Source organism: Falco peregrinus, chromosome 5 (genome assembly GCF_023634155.1).
Source record: "Falco peregrinus isolate bFalPer1 chromosome 5, bFalPer1.pri, whole genome shotgun sequence".
NCBI lineage: Eukaryota > Metazoa > Chordata > Aves > Falconiformes > Falconidae > Falco > Falco peregrinus.
In genome coordinates this window covers 27,902,806-27,920,913 of record NC_073725.1, presented here as the reverse complement: position 1 = coordinate 27,920,913, position 18,108 = coordinate 27,902,806, and the positions used below count along the sequence as shown (strand labels likewise).

Genomic DNA, 18,108 nt, shown 5'->3' with positions numbered 1-18,108 from the left:
TGCACTGAGCTGTTACAGGCTTCGTAAGGAATTTTTCTCTTGCTTGCACTGTGGATAAGGCCATTTCTTACGTGTCTGACAGCAAATGAAAGCACCTTGTGTTTGCTGTGCAGCACTGTCGGTTGGCACTGTTGGGTTAATGTTAATTCCTTTGGTTCCTGGCACAGTGCTTCGTACACCACAAACAGTATCTTCATGTTTCCGTGAGTGGTCAGTCAGTTTGTTAGTCCAGACATAAACTGTCTAAACAAAATTATTCCATACAAGCTATAATTTCTCATAAAAGAAAATCAGGAAAGTTACAATAAGTAAGTAAGATAAAGTTACAAAGAAAAAGTTAAAACAGCCAGAAAAGGACCAGGTCACACAATAGGGCCGTACTGTGGGCAGTACTCAAAGGCTCTGGAGAGCAATCAGCTGTAGGCATGTCTGAAGGCATCTGACTTCTGAGCAAGGGTCCAGGGTGAAGGGGACAGTTAGTCCCTTATGGCATGAGTCAGAAGAGGGAGTGACAGGATGGCTAACTGTCGTGGTTTAATCCCAGCTGGCAACAAAGTACCAGGTAGCCACAGGCTCACTCCCACCCTCTCCCCCTACTGGGATGGGGAGGAGAGTCAGGAAAAGGTAAAACCTGTGGGTTGAGGTAAGAACAGTTTAACAATTGACATAAAATTAATAGTAATGTAAGGGGAAATAACAAAGAGAGAGAGAGGAATAAAGCCCAAGAAAAACCAAGTGATGTACAATGCCATTGCTCACCCCCTGCTGACTGATGCCCAGCCAGTCCCTGAGCAGTGATTGGCCCTTCCTGGCCAACTCCCCCCTGTTTATGTAGTGAGCATGATGTTCTATGGTATGGAATATCCCTTTGGCTAGTGTGGGTCAGCTGTTCTGGCTCTGCTTCCTCCTGGCTGCTTGTGTACCTCCTCACTGGCATGGGAAACTGAAAAGTCCTTGACTTATTATAAGCACTATGTAGCCACAACTAAAACATCAGTGTGTTATCAACATTATTCTTATACTAAATCCAAAACACCACTGCACCAGCTACTAGGAAGAGCATTAACTCTAACCCAGCTGAAAGCAGGACACTGTCCCAGCCCCATGGAGGCTGGAGACCACCCTGCAGCTTCTCACCACATTTACTCCATCCCTGCAGGCCCCTAGGCAGCGTGAATGAATTAGCATGATGGGAAAGGGATGAATGGGGAGGCGCCCGGGTACCACGTGGCCCTTGCAGACCCGTGGACCGAAAAAAGTGTGTCTGCCACGTGGGATTTGATTTTTTGCATAAAGAGCAGTCAGTAGTCATTAGCACTTGGGTCCTGTGAAGCTCAGGTCCCCCTTCTCGGGAGCTGCCAGCCCCTTTGCTGCCCTCAGCACCCCTGTAATGAGTTCTCCATAAGTGGGCATTTTGTTCCACCAGTAGAAGTGTCCAGAGAGCTGTATGCAGGAGCTTGGTTTTTTGACTAATGGACAAAATTAAGTTCTTGTTGTTTTATACTCGGTTTGTACCACTTACTGAATTCTAATTCAGAGACTGAAATTAAAAGCCAGGGAAGTTTGAGGGCTGTGGCAAGTCTTTACGGTAGCTTAGCTCAGTGCCCATATGTGCCTTGCGGTTTTACATTAACTACAGCTCATTAAATGTCATCCTGGGAGTTTAGCTTTTTTGCTTTGTGCTGTGGGTGTTTGCCGTATCTGATACCACACCTGGTGTCTACACAGTTAAGTGGTATTAGTATGCTTTTTTAAAGAAATTGCTGATCTTAGGGCAGAGAAGATACAAAGAGCCAGTAAGCAAACAGGTGCTTGATCTTCATACTGGAAGATGTTCATCAGAAGAGCCAGGCAGTGTGTCAGAATGTAATTTTCCCTTTGTCTGGTGTTATTCCCCTTTTGGGTGTATAGTAGTTGCTCCTGACATGGACTTAGCCCTGTGGCTGTGGTCTAGCAGGTGTACACCACCCCAGATCGGTTATCCCTATGACTGTGTGCTGTGTGTGATTCAAACTAATTTATTTATTCTCTCAGCATTTTTCACACCACGCCAATCCTCAAGGACTGGCATGTGCCAGGGTTTGATGTTGCATTGAACTGCTCATCCAGGTATCAAATAGGAGAAAGTGCTTTAGTAATCTCAGGGGACTGTGACTTCTTGAAATCAATAGCTCCCTTTCAGGGGAGTTTAAACTGCTTTCTGTTATGTGGAGCCTGACACAATAACAGAGATGCTTAAGATGCTGATTGGGCTGATCTTTGAGCAGCGGTAATGTAACAAGATATCTGAGCACAGGGCACAAGAGAGCACATGGTGCTTTATTTTGAAGAGAAAATCTATTGCTAAGGTTGACCCAGAAGTGGTTAGTGGTTCATTTAATTGAATTGGTGAGTTCACCTGTGCAGTCTATTAAAATATTATATGAAGATAATTTAGGCTCCATTTAGTATAGCTAGCTGAAGGGTTCTAAAGCTTTATAATGAATTACCTTCTACCTACCCACTGAGTGGATGCTTAATCTTAAGTGAAATAGCAGAGCATCATGGTAGTTCAGCCAGAAATACCATCCTGTGGCAAAGATGGACTTCTCCCACTACTGATACGGCTACTGTCTTTCCAGAATCATTAAGCTGTTGTATTTCACAGCATAAATGGGCAAGCACATATAAATAGATCATTGTCCTAAATCCAAACAGCTGGATTTTTCACCAATTTCAAAGCAAAATTCAAATGTCTTGTGTGAATTATGTAAGAAATAGTCTTTAGTAAATGGAACTGAAAGGGTTTTGGTTGTGCTGCTGAGACTTTCCTTTGTTTAAAAGGCATCCTCTGTGACAACAAAATCACTCCAGTATATAGTGGTTTTCTTCTCCCTGCCCCGCTATGTGCTACTTTGGGCAGAGCTTTCCCACTATCAAAGAAGAAAGAGGAGCTAGATGTCTATAGCATTTACCAAGAGCCTTGCTGTGCTAGGTATCCTTAGTTATGCCTTATTTCTACTTTGAAGGGCATCACTGGAAAACTCCAAGGTGATTCATAACAGGAGATTTATTATATACATTGTTGTGCATACCCACAAAGTGTATTTCAAGTTCTGTTACATTTCCTTCCTAATGGAACATAATTCACAATAAATAGATGCCTTGATTTTCTCTGTATGTATTGAACACCGTGCAAAGTTCAGGATTTATTGTAACTGTCTGTATTGATACGCGTTTCAGTCCTATAATGAAAAAAAAAATGCACAGATCAGCTAGAATAAAAAAAGATATTTAGCAAAGATACTCAGCATGTACATTTAATAAAAACAGGTTTTGTACATTTTGTAGGTTTGCCGTGAGAGTGTTTCCCTCTTCCCTCACAGCTGACTGTCTCTCCTCTCCCTCTTTCTCAGGTCCATGTGTAGCACAGCCCAAGGCTGTCTTACCACCTGTGGCATGACTGTACTGGTATGGCACAGTGCTGTGCTGGATGGTGTAGCTTTGTGCTGCAGAGCTTTGTGTGTGTGGGAATCATTCTAGGATTCTCACATGGAGAACTTTACATAAATAGAAAGCATTTCTGTTCCATCTCTCAAAAACCTGCTCAGGGCTGTGGGACCAAACATGTAATTTTTTTCTCTGCTAAATCAGGCTGTCATTTTTCTCTAGTCTTGCTAAGTGATGCTACAAGAATGTGTAAAAAGTAAATGGTAGAATTAAGCGGAGCTGGACCTCTCCAGCAGTGTGATAGCTTTTTGTGCTTATAGAATCACTGTGGCCCTTTGAGCTAAATCTTTTACTGGTGGATATGGAACACAGAGAAGGGGGAGAGAGAGGGTAGATAAAAACTATTATTTGGCAATGTGTTTCTACAAGTAGCTCATCAGAGGCATGCTAACTAGGTCAACTTTAGTAATAGTGTGAACCAAACTGTCTTGCAATAGTGCCTAGGCAGGAGCCCTAACTGCGTCTACAGGTAATGTAGTAAGGGCAAAAAGGCTTACAAAGCAGATAACCTAATCACACTGGTTAGTATTACTATGTGCCACTTATGCACAGGTCCAGCTGCAATTCTCTTCTTCCGTATGAGTTGGTTTTCCTTGTTTTCTTCTAGATTTATAGAATAATTAATTTCAACTTGTTGAGTACTCATTAATGGCATCCCTGAAAACCGACCTTCTTTACATCTTTTCAGCTAGATGGAAAAGAGCTTCTTCAGTAATAGCACATAATATTCAATAGAGAAACAATATATTTTTCATCACTATATGGCATGTTTCTGCCACAGCTATGGGAAATAGACCCTGAAATCAAAACTAGTAACAGGATTAAATTCCTGTATCTTTTTTTACTGTTAAACAGCTAACAAAACATAAATAACAAATAATCAATGTTATGTATATCTTCAGTGAATGATAATGCACAAGACACGGGGCAGCATCTTTGAGGTTCATAGTGTACTGTGTACTACTTATAGACATTCTTAAAATGTTTAAGCAATCTGGGTGGGCAGGTGCATAGTTCCTGTGTGAATGTTTAGTGTTAAAGATTTGTATACTGCAGTGTGTCCATGCTAGAACGAGTTTGCCTTAATGGTCTCTGTCTTGTAATCATGGTCTTCATCTCAAGTCAGCAGGTTATGTGGTCAAGGAAACAAATGTTCAAAGCTATCTGAAGTTTAAAAAAGGCCTTATTATAAGTGGTATTTTTGGAAGTCTTTCATTACAGATATGCTTGTGGGTAGGGTACCAGCAGATTGCTGCATCAGATCTGAAAGCAATAATACTGATGTTGCTATTAGGTAATGATAATACTATGTAATATTTATATGACTTTGCACTAGCTTACATGCTGAAAGTCAGGAAAATGCAAAGCAGTTGCTTTGTACATTTCCCTTTTTTAAATAATGTGATTGTCATCTTCTTCTCTTTTTCTACCATCTTGGTTATAGGGAGAAAATTGAATTTTAGTCATGACAACAAGGGCATATTTCATTACATAATCGTTACAGTCTCCAGGGATGGGTTTATAGCAAGCTTAGATACACAAGGAGGCAAAGTGTAATGGCCTAACATCAGAGAGCATCGGTGTGCTGAGCCCCACGGAATGCACACGGGAAGGAACATGTTCACAGCCATAGAAGTCGATCCGTCTTGGTTCAGCGCTGATGTGATGTGAGCTCGTGGTAAATTTGTGTGAGGTGACTTTGACAACCACCATTTGTGGAATGTTTTAAACCAAAATGCAGATCTTCAGCAAGGTGCCTTGTTAGGGGTTTGGGGTTTTTTCTTTTTAATTCTTTCAGGATCTAGTCTCCATCACTTGTTATTCATGGAGTTAGAGAAGAATGGTGCTGTAGCTGCTTAAGTAGCACAACCATATTCATGGGGTTTTGTTCTTGTCACTCAGGATTGTGAGTGGGAGGCTATTAGCATTGCTGCATGAAGTTCCACAGAATATATAAAAATATGAATAAAAGGTGATTACTGAACTGTTACTGAACTGTTATTGACAGTGTTTACAATGTTTAAAGAGAAATACGGTCTTCTAATTGTTCCTTAGATTATAAAGACTACTCAAAATTGCAGCTATTCACTGAATATACCACGAACATTTTATTGAAGTAAGAGACAGTGAATATTGTGGTCAGATAGGAACCTTGTCTGACTGATGCAATGTACAAGTAGCATTCATATGCATGAACTCTGGCTTTTGTACAGCTTTTCTACTAACTATAGTAAGTGGGCAGGCACGTGTGAGGTTTTTTACTTTCTATCAAATATGTGAAGAGGAGGCTTGTTTGGTCAAGCTACTTTTTTAAAGGAGAGCTGGTTGAAAGACCCACATAGCTAATACAATTATTTTAATGCATTTAAGCTAGTCTCTAGCTGAGTCCTGAGCACATTTCCACTTTGTCACAGGTGACAGTCACTGCTAACTGCCAGCTTGTAAAATATAATATTGATACAGGCTGGATAAGTACTAGCAGAGAAAGAAAATTCTCAAATGAGAAGGAAAAGGGAAAATGGAGAAACAGAAAATCTGTTCTTGTACAGTGGATCACATAACGATCTAGTGCAAGTAATTTTCAAATTATGCATCTTCCTTTTGTGTCCTTTTGCTAGGTGTCAGGGGGACTTAAATGTTGTACGTTTATCGTTCTAATAGGGGTTGCAAAGACAGAAAAGGTACAGCTTAGCTCTGTGTGAAAACCAAGATGTCGTTTTAATTGTGCTCAAGATTTGTCCAGTTTCCCCCAGTTTTCCCCCACTTCATGTTTCACGTGTGAACCCCCAAAATAAAGCATAATTGAAATGTTCTGTCTGGTTTATAGCCTTGAAACTCCTTGTATGTATCCCTGGTGCAGACCCCTCAGTACTCTTAGTAATAGCACGGATACATGTATCATGGAAGTTTTTAGGGAGCCCAGTAAGCAGCTCAACCCTCATATAATTGGTCCTGGTTTGGTTAGAACTGAACACAGACTTGTCTGAAAGGTTAGTAATGCATTTTCTAATAATTCCAATTTGATTTTTTTGTGTCTTTATTAGTAGCAAAACTCAAACCCAGATGTGCTTTGGTTCCCAGCTCTTCCCCAAACTCTTACAATAAAACTCCTCCTAACTTTCTCCTCATACTTCTTGGGAGCACACTGTCCCACCTCTGTTTTCCTTACTTTCCTTTTTATGACACCATCTTGTGATTTACAGACTTTTTTTTTTTTTCCCAGAAACACCCTTTTTCAAACCCTTACTACTGTTCCTATCTGAAAAGGTTGCCTTTGAACAACCTGGGGCTGCTCCCTGTCTCTGCCCCTGGGATACCATCTTGCTTTGCTCAGCTCAGTACGGCTTCAAGAATCAGCCGTGTTAACTCCTGTCCCTGCGGATGCAGGGAAAGGCAGTTTGAAGCATCTCAGTGCCTCTGGAGAAATAGTCCCTGACACAGCACAGACCCGGTGCTACCATGTGTCCCTTCCATTCACTCCACGCTATCGTAGAAGAAAGGAAGCCAAATTCCTCATTGCCATGTAAATATTATATTAGACACTGCGGTGAGGCTTTGAAATGTTAATACCCCCTCTAAACACAGGCAGCTGACAGAGTGCTGGGTTTGTTTCACTTGTGATTCAGGTTGTTGCAACAAGTCCTGGCAGAATTAAAAAGTTGTGCGTGGACTACAGATTCCTGGGTAGGAAGAGCATGTGCTGCATTTCACAGCTACCATTTTGGGATCTGTTTAACTGGTGTTTAAAGCTACTTGTCAGGTGACTTTGAGGGAGGACAGTTGTTCAGAGAGCACTGGCAGAGCACCGTGCTGTGCTCACGGGTGCCAGCAGGCAGCTTGGTGCCAGCCCGCAGCGGTGAGGTGTAAAATGGCCAACTGGCAGCAGGCGCTCAGGCGGTGGAGGCCCAGCAGCGGTGGGAGGCAGGTGGGAAGCAGGGGAGCACGTGTGGCTCCTGAGCCTGCAGCGGCACTGAGCGGGCTGCCGCCACCTCTCGCTGCTGCCGGAAAGGAAGGAGGCTGGAGAGCGGCCCTTTGCCACATCAGGCTGAAGGGATGTGTGGTCTCCTGGTGAGGGGGCGCTTGGTCTCCTGACAAAGGGGTGCTTGGGTCTCCTGGCGAGGGGACACTTGGTCTTCTGGCAAAGGGACACTCGGGTCTCCTGGTGAGAGGACACTTGGTCTTCTGGCAAAGGGACACTCGGGTCTCCTGGTGAAGGGACACTTGCTCTTCTGCTGAGGGGACACTTGTTCTTCTGGCAAAGGGACACTTGGGTCTCCTAGCGAGGGGGAACTTGGTCTTGTGGCAAAGGGGAACTTGTTCCCCTGGCAAAGAGAGACTTGCTCTCCTGGCAAAGGGACACTTGTTCCCCTGGCAAAGAGAGACTTGCTCTCCTGGCAAAGGGACACTTGGTCCCCTGGTAAAGAGACGCATGGTCTCCTGGCAAAGGGACACTTGGGTCTCCTGGTGAAGGGATGCTAGGTTTCCCCATGAAGAGATGCTTGGTTTCCTGGTGAGGAGACAGGAGTGAAGGGGAGTGGTCCCAGCCCACCGAGAGGGGCTAGAGAGCAACAGGACAGGGTGAACGCAGGGGCATCTCTCACAGCAGAAGCTTCAGCTGCGAGGAGAGACCCTGGCGATGACTGCTTTTCTACCTTCTCTTTTGCCGCCTCTTCTTGGGGAAAAGATTTTTTCCCTGGTCTTTTGTTCTCTGATGACTCCTTCACGCCAGCCTTTCATTTTAATGATAGCATAGCAGTGAAACTGAGTCACATCAAAGCCTGAAGGGTTCCAGCTTTAACCTGTAATGAAGTGTACAGAAACTTGGCAGGGTCTGACACGTTCTCAGCCTCCTGAGAAAGGGACTTGGGAACTGAGCTCTGGGAATTGAGTGTTCAGACCAACCGTGCTTTCCAATACAATGAATTGTTTTGTTTAATCTCTTGTTTTCCCCCCTGCTTAATTTCCCATAGAAATTGGGAAGATTGACCAAGATATATATAAATACAACACTCCAGGATTCACTGGCTGCCTATCGAGAGTACAGTTCAACCAGATTGCTCCACTCAAAGCAGCTCTGAGACCTACCAACGCCTCCTCTCACGTCCACATCCAAGGAGAACTGGTGGAATCCAACTGCGGAGCATCTCCACTCACCATCCCACCAATGTCGGCCGCTACTGACCCGTGGCACTTAGACTCAGGTAAGCCGGGGTTCATGCCATGTTAGCTTGGTGGAGCATTTCAGGGAAGAAATACATCTGCCTTTCTCTGTAAGGAACAACAATACCGAGTGAATGTGGTTGGTGGATGACTGTAGGACTATAATCACGGTAGGAAATACAAAGCTAGAATGACAGAGATATGCCACCACTTCTAAATGCAGTTACAAGATATTTGATTTGCCTTTTTTTAATATTCTGCGTTATTTTTCTTTTCCATAAGTCTTAGAGTGTTTGAATGTTGAGTTTGGACCTGGCTGCTGTGATAGCAATTTCTCTGTAGTATTGGGTACATAGTCAGCAAAAGGTTTGTAAGTACAGATAAATAAAGTATCATGGCATTTCTTAGGCTGTATTCCTAATCAGTGAGTATATTGTAGTCAGCTTCATACAAAAAAAGTGAATCTAATTTTAGGCTTAAATATGTTTATATAAAGTGCTGATTTGTTTTCTGAAAGGTCTGCTTTCCTTAGGCCGTGTTTAATGGGAGATCCCATTAGTCATGATGGCATTCATCTCGTGCTGAAAATGCTGGAAAGCCAAAACGATTTGCTGATCCCGGCAGGCTCATGACAGTCTTTGAAAGTATACATTGTGCGTAACTTTAGAGGGTTTCTTTCTCTTTCCTTCTTGAGTGTCAGGTAAATACTTAAAAAAAAAAAAAATCTGTTCCCTTTAGATTTATAGGGTCATGTGTCCATTGACACCTCTCTTATATTTTGTCCTCATTCTGATTTCACTTGTAGTAGTGTAAATTAGAACCCGTCCTGGCAAAGTTTATGCGTTTACTGTGATATAAAATTAAAATGCTAGTAGAGAAAATGAGTCCATAATGATTTTGATACCCATTAGCCTTTGCCTGTTGTGTTTGGGGATGCATCCATCTGCCAGTTTTCATATGTGAGGGGACAGGTATGTATGTCTTTCTTATAAGTAGGTCCCAAGACCATACCTTTGGGGTTTGGATGTGTTTTGGTTTTTTTTTCCCTTGCAATATCAAGGAACTCCTTGCAGCGTTTCCTTTCAGCTCTTTTTCAATAGAGAAATAGGGCAGATGTTTGTAAGGGGAGAGATATTCCAGGGCTGAGAGTCCCAAATATTGATGCTAACAATCTAAAACCTGTCATTCCTTCCTTGCTGCCATGCCATTGTAAGATTTCAGTACATCACGTCCCTGTTTATAACATGCAATCTCCTTGCTTGAATTTTTTTCACCAAAAATTAGTAGTCCCTTTCTTCTCGGTGATTATTAGGTCAGGTTTTACCTGAAGGTTATGTTCTGTGCTCCTCTTTCTATAAAAGCACATTTCCTGAAGGATACCTTACTGACTCATGTCTTTTAAAAAGTGCCATAAACATCCTGAGGATGCACTGCTGCTGTGAATCTTGTGCAGATAATGGGTTTTGGTTGTTAATTTTGGTTGGTTTCTTTTTCCTACACTGAATATAACTGCAAGGTAGTAAAAGACTATGGTGGGATTTACTCAAAATATTTGAACTGCTCCTAATAGCTCCTGATGTTAAAAAAATGGAGGTCCTGCTTGTCGTTGCCATGTGCTGCTATGCATGTCCTTGTGTTGGTTCAGACTCATCTTGACAATTTTTGCTGCGTTGATTCAATGTTGGTGACCTGACAGATTATAAACTAACACATTTTCTTCTGGATTAATTGTAATAGTCATGGAGCCATCATAAAGGATATCAGGAGACATACGGCATGCAATTAGGTTGGCTCAAGATGTCTGTTAACTTCTGCCGACCAAAAAATATCTAATTTCCATAGCTGAATTTCACTTGGCTGTTTGAAGTCATGGGCAGACAGACTGCAAATGGCCCACCTTCATTTTTGGCAGTGATTAACTTTTGTAAGGCTGGGAGCTAGGGACCCCTCCTCTTGTCCTCCCCAGTGCTCCGCAGCAGTAGAGGGAAGAGATCATATTGCTTTAAAGGCTGTTAGCGAGGGACTGCTGTACACTGAAGGGAGCAACAGTGTCAGGTGAGTTATGATAGAAAGACATTTCACAGCAAGGGAGTGTTGTTTCTCTGGGGTGGAAGTGAAAGGGCATTCAGGTGTGGGTAAACAATTCCTGACTTTCACTCTGGGTGACATTTCCATGATACAAAGAGGAGGTATCGCAGCAACTGATTTATTGGTGTCAGGTAAGAATAACTCAGTCTATGTGAAGGTATCTCTGGTGGTGTGACACAGCTAGCTCTGTTTCAGGCTCGGGAAAAACATCTACTGTAGACTGTGTGACCTTGCACACAGATGATCTTGATGACTGGTAAGTGAAAATGCTTGGATTTAGTGTCACTTCGCATTAGCAAATAGGCAGTTGTCACTGAGGATTTTTTTTATGTTTCCCAAACCCAGCTAGAAGATTTTCTCACACATTGTGTTGAAAAAGAAAATGGAAAAATCAGAGATATAAGTGATATTTCCTATTGACTCCAGAACTGGAATAGTCTCAGTACTCTCAGCGTGAATTTACTCCTTTACTAAACTGGCTGAAGGGACGAAGACACTCTTTTGAAATTCAGAGAAACACTTGTAGTGGTGCTAAAGCAAAAGCCACACACACTCTGCCACAAAGAAATGGTTGCAAAGAACATGGCTTTGAAAGCAGCAGTTACTATGTACAGGGTTTCTCAATTGAAACAGGTTTTAGTCTATATTTTTTATTGTTATGTCACCTAGATCTTAACAGAATATGAGAATTGAGGACAGGTGGTTTGTAGTGGAAAGAAGAAAAGAAGAAAATTTTGTGGCAAGTATCATAGAGTTTAAATCTCATTCAGTGACATGCTCTGCACTAATCCAGATTCACACTTTAAGTGTAGATTTGTAGCTTTGCTTCTCAAATACTGTGGAATTAGATGTTTAAGATTGAAAAATGTTGTAGGAGGGGATCAAAGATAAATGTCTAAATAGGACAGATACACCAGACGGCAAACGTAATGATCTTTTCACCTCTAAACTGCAGTGCTGGATCAGACCTTATGAATAATTACTGGATATTAAGCAGGTTCTGCCTGACAGATGACCTACATTAAATGTTTTGTCTTAAACTCTTCTCTGTAGTTACAGCATGGACACCTCCTGCTAGCTGCAAAATATTTTGGATGCCCTAACAGAGAGGCTAAGAGGGAAATAATAAAGACTGACCCTTACAGACAAGTTCAGGGATTTATCAGTAAGAAACCTTGTTGATTTGCTCCCCAGATAAATGGGCCATACAGCTTCCGCATTCATTGTCTTGCACTTTCTATTAGCCTTGACTTCATACATATTTCACATTTACAATGTTAGTTCTTTCTAAATTTGTCATTGTGAAAATGCCACTTCCCTCCCTCCGAACCCATGGCTAGTGTTTTGCCATGCTACTGGGACATTATCTTAATCTTTTATTTGGCTTGTGAGTATTCTTGCAATTCATAGTCTTTTCCTGTTGCTATGGTGATCCTTTCTTGGTGGTGATGAAGCACAGGAATTCAACAAGTCATTCTTTTCTAGAATGTGACTTCCTGGTGATTTACAAAAAAAATGTCAATTAAACCCAAGCAGATCATCAATATAGTTCTCATCCCATGTTTGCATCCCATCTCTATTAGTTCATGTCAGACAATCCAATTTGCCTTGGTGATCTCAAAAGGAGTGTAGAATGGCATCTGGGCTATTTACATCAAAAGGAGTGTACAAAGGAGGCAAAAAAGAGCCCGATCAATGACCATATTATTTAAAAAATGACATGCCTTACCTTAATATGTTGTCTAAACCCAGAAAATTACCTGTCTGGCATACATTTCGAAACAAAAGTTGTAATTGCATGCCTTTAACTATATTAGCGTGCATTTTAATACCTATTACTGTGGCATATGTTTAAAAAAAAACACTAATCAAGAGTTTTTAATATCGCTTCAAAGTAGCTAAGATGTATGTCACTGATAACTGACATCTACCTTGCTCATTGTAGAGAAGCAAACAAAAGCTCAAACAGATGATGATCCTGTAGTAAATAAATTCCCACACCTAAGATGCCTTATACTTAAAATCAGAAGATGTGTATTATTGGGGTGGGGTTGTTCAGTTTGTGGGTGTTTTTACCTAAGACAAAGGTTCTGCAGTTTACTAATGAAGTTTCGCTTCCAAACTTTTCTTATTTATATAGAAAGGGTAGAAGAGACCTACTATATATATGTACCTCTCCATTTTAGGTGAAATGTACTCCAGCTTACCAAGCTACCCAATCTTGAATTTAGTAAAAGCAAGAGATACCAGTAAAAGCAAGGTATACACAACAGTTGACAAACCGTGCTTTAGCACCTGTAAGCTGCCATGGCACTACACAGCTGCAAGATATGTTTATCCTGAGTATGAACAGAACATCATCCAGGCTATTTGATGCAGGATTTAGCTAAACCCATATTAGCTTCCACATACTAAGAATTAAATGGAGCAGGATTAAATGTTACATCTGCAATGTTCTTCCAAGTGGTGTGACTTTTTTCTGACTGTATGTATTTAAACCCTAAAAGCTCTTTATTTTTTTAGAAGGTGAAAGGTCTTGCCTTTAAATGTCAACAGCTTATTTTGAAACCTATGTTGAGCATGTCTGGCAAAAACATTGTATGAAGACGTGCACCGCTGTCATCAAGTTTAAAATGGCTGCCTGCAGGTTTAACTCCCTTTTTGGTACAAATTCATCCCTCTTCCTTTAACAGGTGATGGCAGGAGAAGAGAGTGGGAGGGCTGAATACTGCACGTATGATCCCTGCTCACCTAATTGATGTAACAATTACCTTTGTCAAGTGAAAGATAGCAGTCCATTTCTGGACTAAGAGCAAGTGTCATTCGTGTGTAACTGGTGACAGTGCTGGAGGTCACCTTCCGCATTCAGACGCTGTCAGGTGGGTTGCTATTCCACCCTCTGACCACTGGTACCCACATCTCAGGGGGCAGAGCAGCAGCACGTGGGGAGAAGCTGTGTCAGATGCACAGTGGCACGGATGTGGCTACAGAGACGGGAAAGGGCTCTTACCCTTGTCAATGGCTGGTTGCAAACAACTCAGTGGGAAGGAAGGATCAAAGGCATGACTTGCTGGAGGGCAGCAATTCAGCCCTCAAAATGGTCTTATGTTACAAACACACAAACCAAATGGTCTTCTCCTGGCCAGAGACACTGAGAGAGTCCTGTACGCATCAGTGAATCCAACAGCAGAAGGATTAAAGTCAATGGTAATGTGTGACACAGCACTCATTGGCTCCTCTAAGGGGTGGGGGGAGCAGGTTCACTTTTCCAGGCTGCCTGCGTGAGGGGCAAGTGGGATGGAAGAGGTGCATCATGAGACAGCCTACCACATGTACATTTGATCTCCTAGGTGTTAGCAGTATTAGAAACGGATGTGCAGGCAGTTGCTACAATAAAATGATGCTCCTCCTTTACAGGCATAGCAAACAGGATTGGCTACCTCTGCTGCAGTTGGAGAATGACACCAGATTCTCTCATTGAAGTTACTGATCACTCGAGGTGGTTGGGTTTTTTAAATTAACATAGCGTGTAAACATTGGGAGACCCTTTGTCTGCAAGTAAGCTAGTTTAATATTTATACTCCTTATAAAAGAGGTGGAAGATGCACATGCAGCCTGCCGGGCAGGCCAACAGATTCTTCCACAGCCAGATTTGTGTGCATTTCTGTGATCATATTTCCTCTGCTGACAGTGACAGCATTTATCCCCGATTCTCCTGATACAGATATTATCTCAGAAGTCTGTGACTTTGACCCAGTTGTTTTCAAACAGGAAGGTGGCATTATTTTCAGACAGTCAGGGATTGAGTCTAGCAGATACTCACAGCTCAGTTTCTAAGCACGAAGTGCTTCTTGCAGGCAAGAAGGTAAGTGGTAAACATTGAGATGCAACAGTTCTATTTTTCTCCTCCCCATCGAGCAGCTAACTAGAAAGAGCATCTGCCTGAAATTTGGCACAATCAGGGCTTCATCCTTAAAGGGCTTAATTATGGTGCTTGAATTACTAAATCTCTCTTTTGATTTGAAATAAAAATTCCTCCCTCAGTCTCATCTAGTTCCTTCACACAATTAGGCATAGCTTTCTCTTATCTTTAAGAATATACAATTTCAGTGTGAAATTGCTGACACTGTCTAGTGTATCAGACAGCTGACAGACTGCCAAGCTTGTAAATTCTTTTGGCATTCATTGAGAGACTGGCATTGTAGCTATTTCATAAGCAGTGATTTGAATGTTAATGCTGCTACCTGACATCAAGACAAGAAGGTAGTAATATTAAAAAGAGTGTTTTCCATCCTCTGCAAAGACTGTATTTTTTCCACAAGTACTAACTGTCTATGAACACAGAGATGGCATAAATTAGGGAAAAAATGGAGTGGAGAAGGAAGCATTTAAATGCCTGAGCACTTCATGTCATTGCCTTCTTTTTCCTTTCCTTAAGCTGAAAAGCACTTCACTTCCTGTGTAAGAGGTTATTCTAGATTACACTCAGGTCATTACAGCTATTGAAGTTTATTTTAGATTTAAACTCTCCCATCTGACCTGTTCCTCATCCCCAGTCCAGACTTTTCTTTTTTCATAAGTGTATGAACTCTAAGAGTGCAGAACCTGATCTTGTTCATATCCTGGCTGTGTGAAGCCCTTTCTTCCAATGACCTCAATAGAGTCCATCATATTTTTTTTCTGCTTTTTTATAGCTGTCGTAAGCTTACAGGCTTGTTTGGTATTCTTGTTCACTGAGTTTGATTTTTTTATTATTTTCTTTCTTTCTTTCAAGTATTCCCTGTGGGTCCATTATCAGAGATTAACTATATATGGCTAGGCTTTGACCAGCACTTAACTTTACTGTTCCTTTGACAGCACCAAAGTGTTTCATATTCTACATTAATTATAAAAGGAAGTATTTGTTTGTCTTCCTTAACGGGTGAAATGTAAGCGCTGCTCATAAAATTTTCATGAAAGTGATAGCTTAGGCCAGCATGACTAATACACTAGCAGTTCTTGTCTGGAGTCATAGTGAGACCCAGTGCTGGACAGACATTACGACCAGGAATTAAAAGTGAGATGAGTTCAGGTCTTTGATGGATGGGGGTGCTCTAATGTGCTGCAGATCAACTGGAAATCTGGCAGAGACAGAACTTGCTGAAGTTCAAGCTGTACGATCCAAAAGTGATTCTAAACATCTGCTCTCCCTTTAAAACAAGGGTTAAAATTCTGTAGTATACAAGTACCAGTTACTGAATTTAACAAGTGTTTTGGTCTTGCTTCCCACTACTTCGTACAATTGCTTGCTTGTTTGCAAAAGAAAGTGTAAAACTTACTATTGAGAAATGACCATGCAAAGCGGCAAGCGGGGGAGAATCACCTAACCCATCCCAACAGACATTGCAGGAATGTTTTCCCTGTTTCTTATTTCATCCTGGACTGGTGTGGGGGAGTTTAAGCTGCAGGGATGGGTCGTCTAATAAAGCACAAGTTTTTCTGTCCCGTTGGTAGGAAGATTGCTTTTTAAAACTGAAAGAAGGAATATTGCACTGCTCTCTCGGAGCAAACCATTCATAAAACCCGCGGTTCCTCTCCTCCGTAAGAGTATGGACAGCAAAGTCCACCTGCAGAAGGAAATGAAAGGAGTAATAACACAGGCAATCCAGAACTGTCCTGACTGACTGGGTTGTCAGCTCTGGTGTCCAGCGTTGAGAATTTGCGTGGTGCCGATTCATTGACCATGGAGCGTTCAGTGAATTTTCCCCCAATGCTGCCATTGTTCATTGTCGGCATTTCCATTGTTCACTCCAAAATTCATGCTTTTTTGAACAGAAACATCCAACAACTCTTTCTTCTATAATCCCCACTTACTTTCCCACACTGTCCCAGGCATTTGGGTACAGAAGGGCTGTTCAGAGGACAGTGTTTCTATTAAGCCATCATTTCAAAAGATTTTTTTTCATTTATACTCATTTCAAATGGAAATAAAAAGACACGATTGGAGAGCCTTCATGCCAGTAATGCAAAACCACAGGGTTTGTGTTTTCCATCATCTCTGCGCATGTCTCACTGTCTCTCAGCAGAAATCACCAGTAGCTGTCAATAAAAACACTTGCATTTCAGTGAAAATTTCTTAGAAAAAAAATTGCAACCCTTCAAAAAATTTTTTGATCTAACGGAACATCCCATACAAGCAAAACTTAGTTTAAATAATTGATCGAAATAGCACTAACATGTTGGAGGACGTTTTTGTTATTTGTGAAGGGGTTTTTTTCTGGTTTTGTTTCCTCCCTATCCCTGCCGGCCAACAAAGTTGCAAAGGATTGAGGAAATGAGTGGATTTTGATCCAGTGTTCAGACACGGTCCAAATAATTTGCATTATTGGCGACAGAGAGAAGAAGATGACATTTTTTAAAGTGAGAAGCCCTAATTTTTCCTCTAAGCTGCACATCTGTTCTGGTAGTTTCAGAATTGCTATGTGGGTGTGCTTTTTCCAATATCCTGTAACTCTCACCAAAAAAAATATTAAGTCTATGACTGCGAAGGCTTCTATTTCCATAAAGACAGAAAAATGGTTCGTATTAGGGATGTACTTGTAACTCTCTGACACTACAGTTGAGGCATCACTGAAAATTCAGGGAGTAATCACTGACCTCATATACCATGCTAGGAAAAAAATGACCTTTTGCAAACAATATGGTTACTAATATCTTTTAAATATTTTGTGGTGTGGTTTGGTGTGTTGGGTTTTTTTAACGTGAAAGTGTTTAATATTAAAAATAACTTCAGCCAAATTCTCAGTTAAGTCTGACAGACTTTAGCTGATGTCAGTGGGTCTTTAAGTAAACTGTTAACAGAGCTTCATGTTAAACAGTCCTCCCTCCAAATCTGCTCTCAAATGCATAGAAAACCAGCAGCAGGAGTAGTTTTCCTTCTTTTGGCTTGTGTTTTCAGCTTGGAGAAGATTGAAAAAAAATATAATGTATTATTTACAAGAAAAAAACCATAGGAACTTTCAATACAAAATTTGCCTTGGCAGTATAAAAATACACTGCATTTTTAATACTGCTTCAGAATTTTTTTTTCTTCTTTTTCTGAATTGCTGTAGTTTACTTGTCATGGGAACTCCTCCCAGAGCTACCCTGAGGTGGAGAGCAGTGGCTGGGATGGGCACGGGCAGTGGGATGAGCAAGAAAGGGCAACTGGAGTCTGTGGGCTGTGATGTTCGCCTTTGAAGTAGGGCTGTGTAATGGAGTTGTTTACTCCTGCTCCATCATTTCTTGTGCATGTGTTTAGTTTCTCTTGTAATCTAGTCCCTTCAGGAAGGGGAATGCAACTGTGAATGCCCATTAGTTTCTACTATCAAGAGTTGAGCAATTAGTTTCTGT

General features: G+C 41.5%; 1 protein-coding gene across 2 annotated transcripts in view; it reads left to right on the top strand.

Moving 5' to 3' along the window:
• CNTNAP2 (contactin associated protein 2) overlaps positions 1 to 18,108 on the top strand; it is a 1,162,992-nt gene that overhangs the window by 1,126,505 nt on the left and 18,379 nt on the right. For both annotated transcript variants that reach the window (XM_055806132.1, XM_055806133.1), the window contains one exon: positions 8,460 to 8,690. In XM_055806132.1, the coding sequence (XP_055662107.1) occupies positions 8,460 to 8,690 (231 nt within the window). The remainder of the gene's footprint in view (positions 1 to 8,459; positions 8,691 to 18,108) is intronic.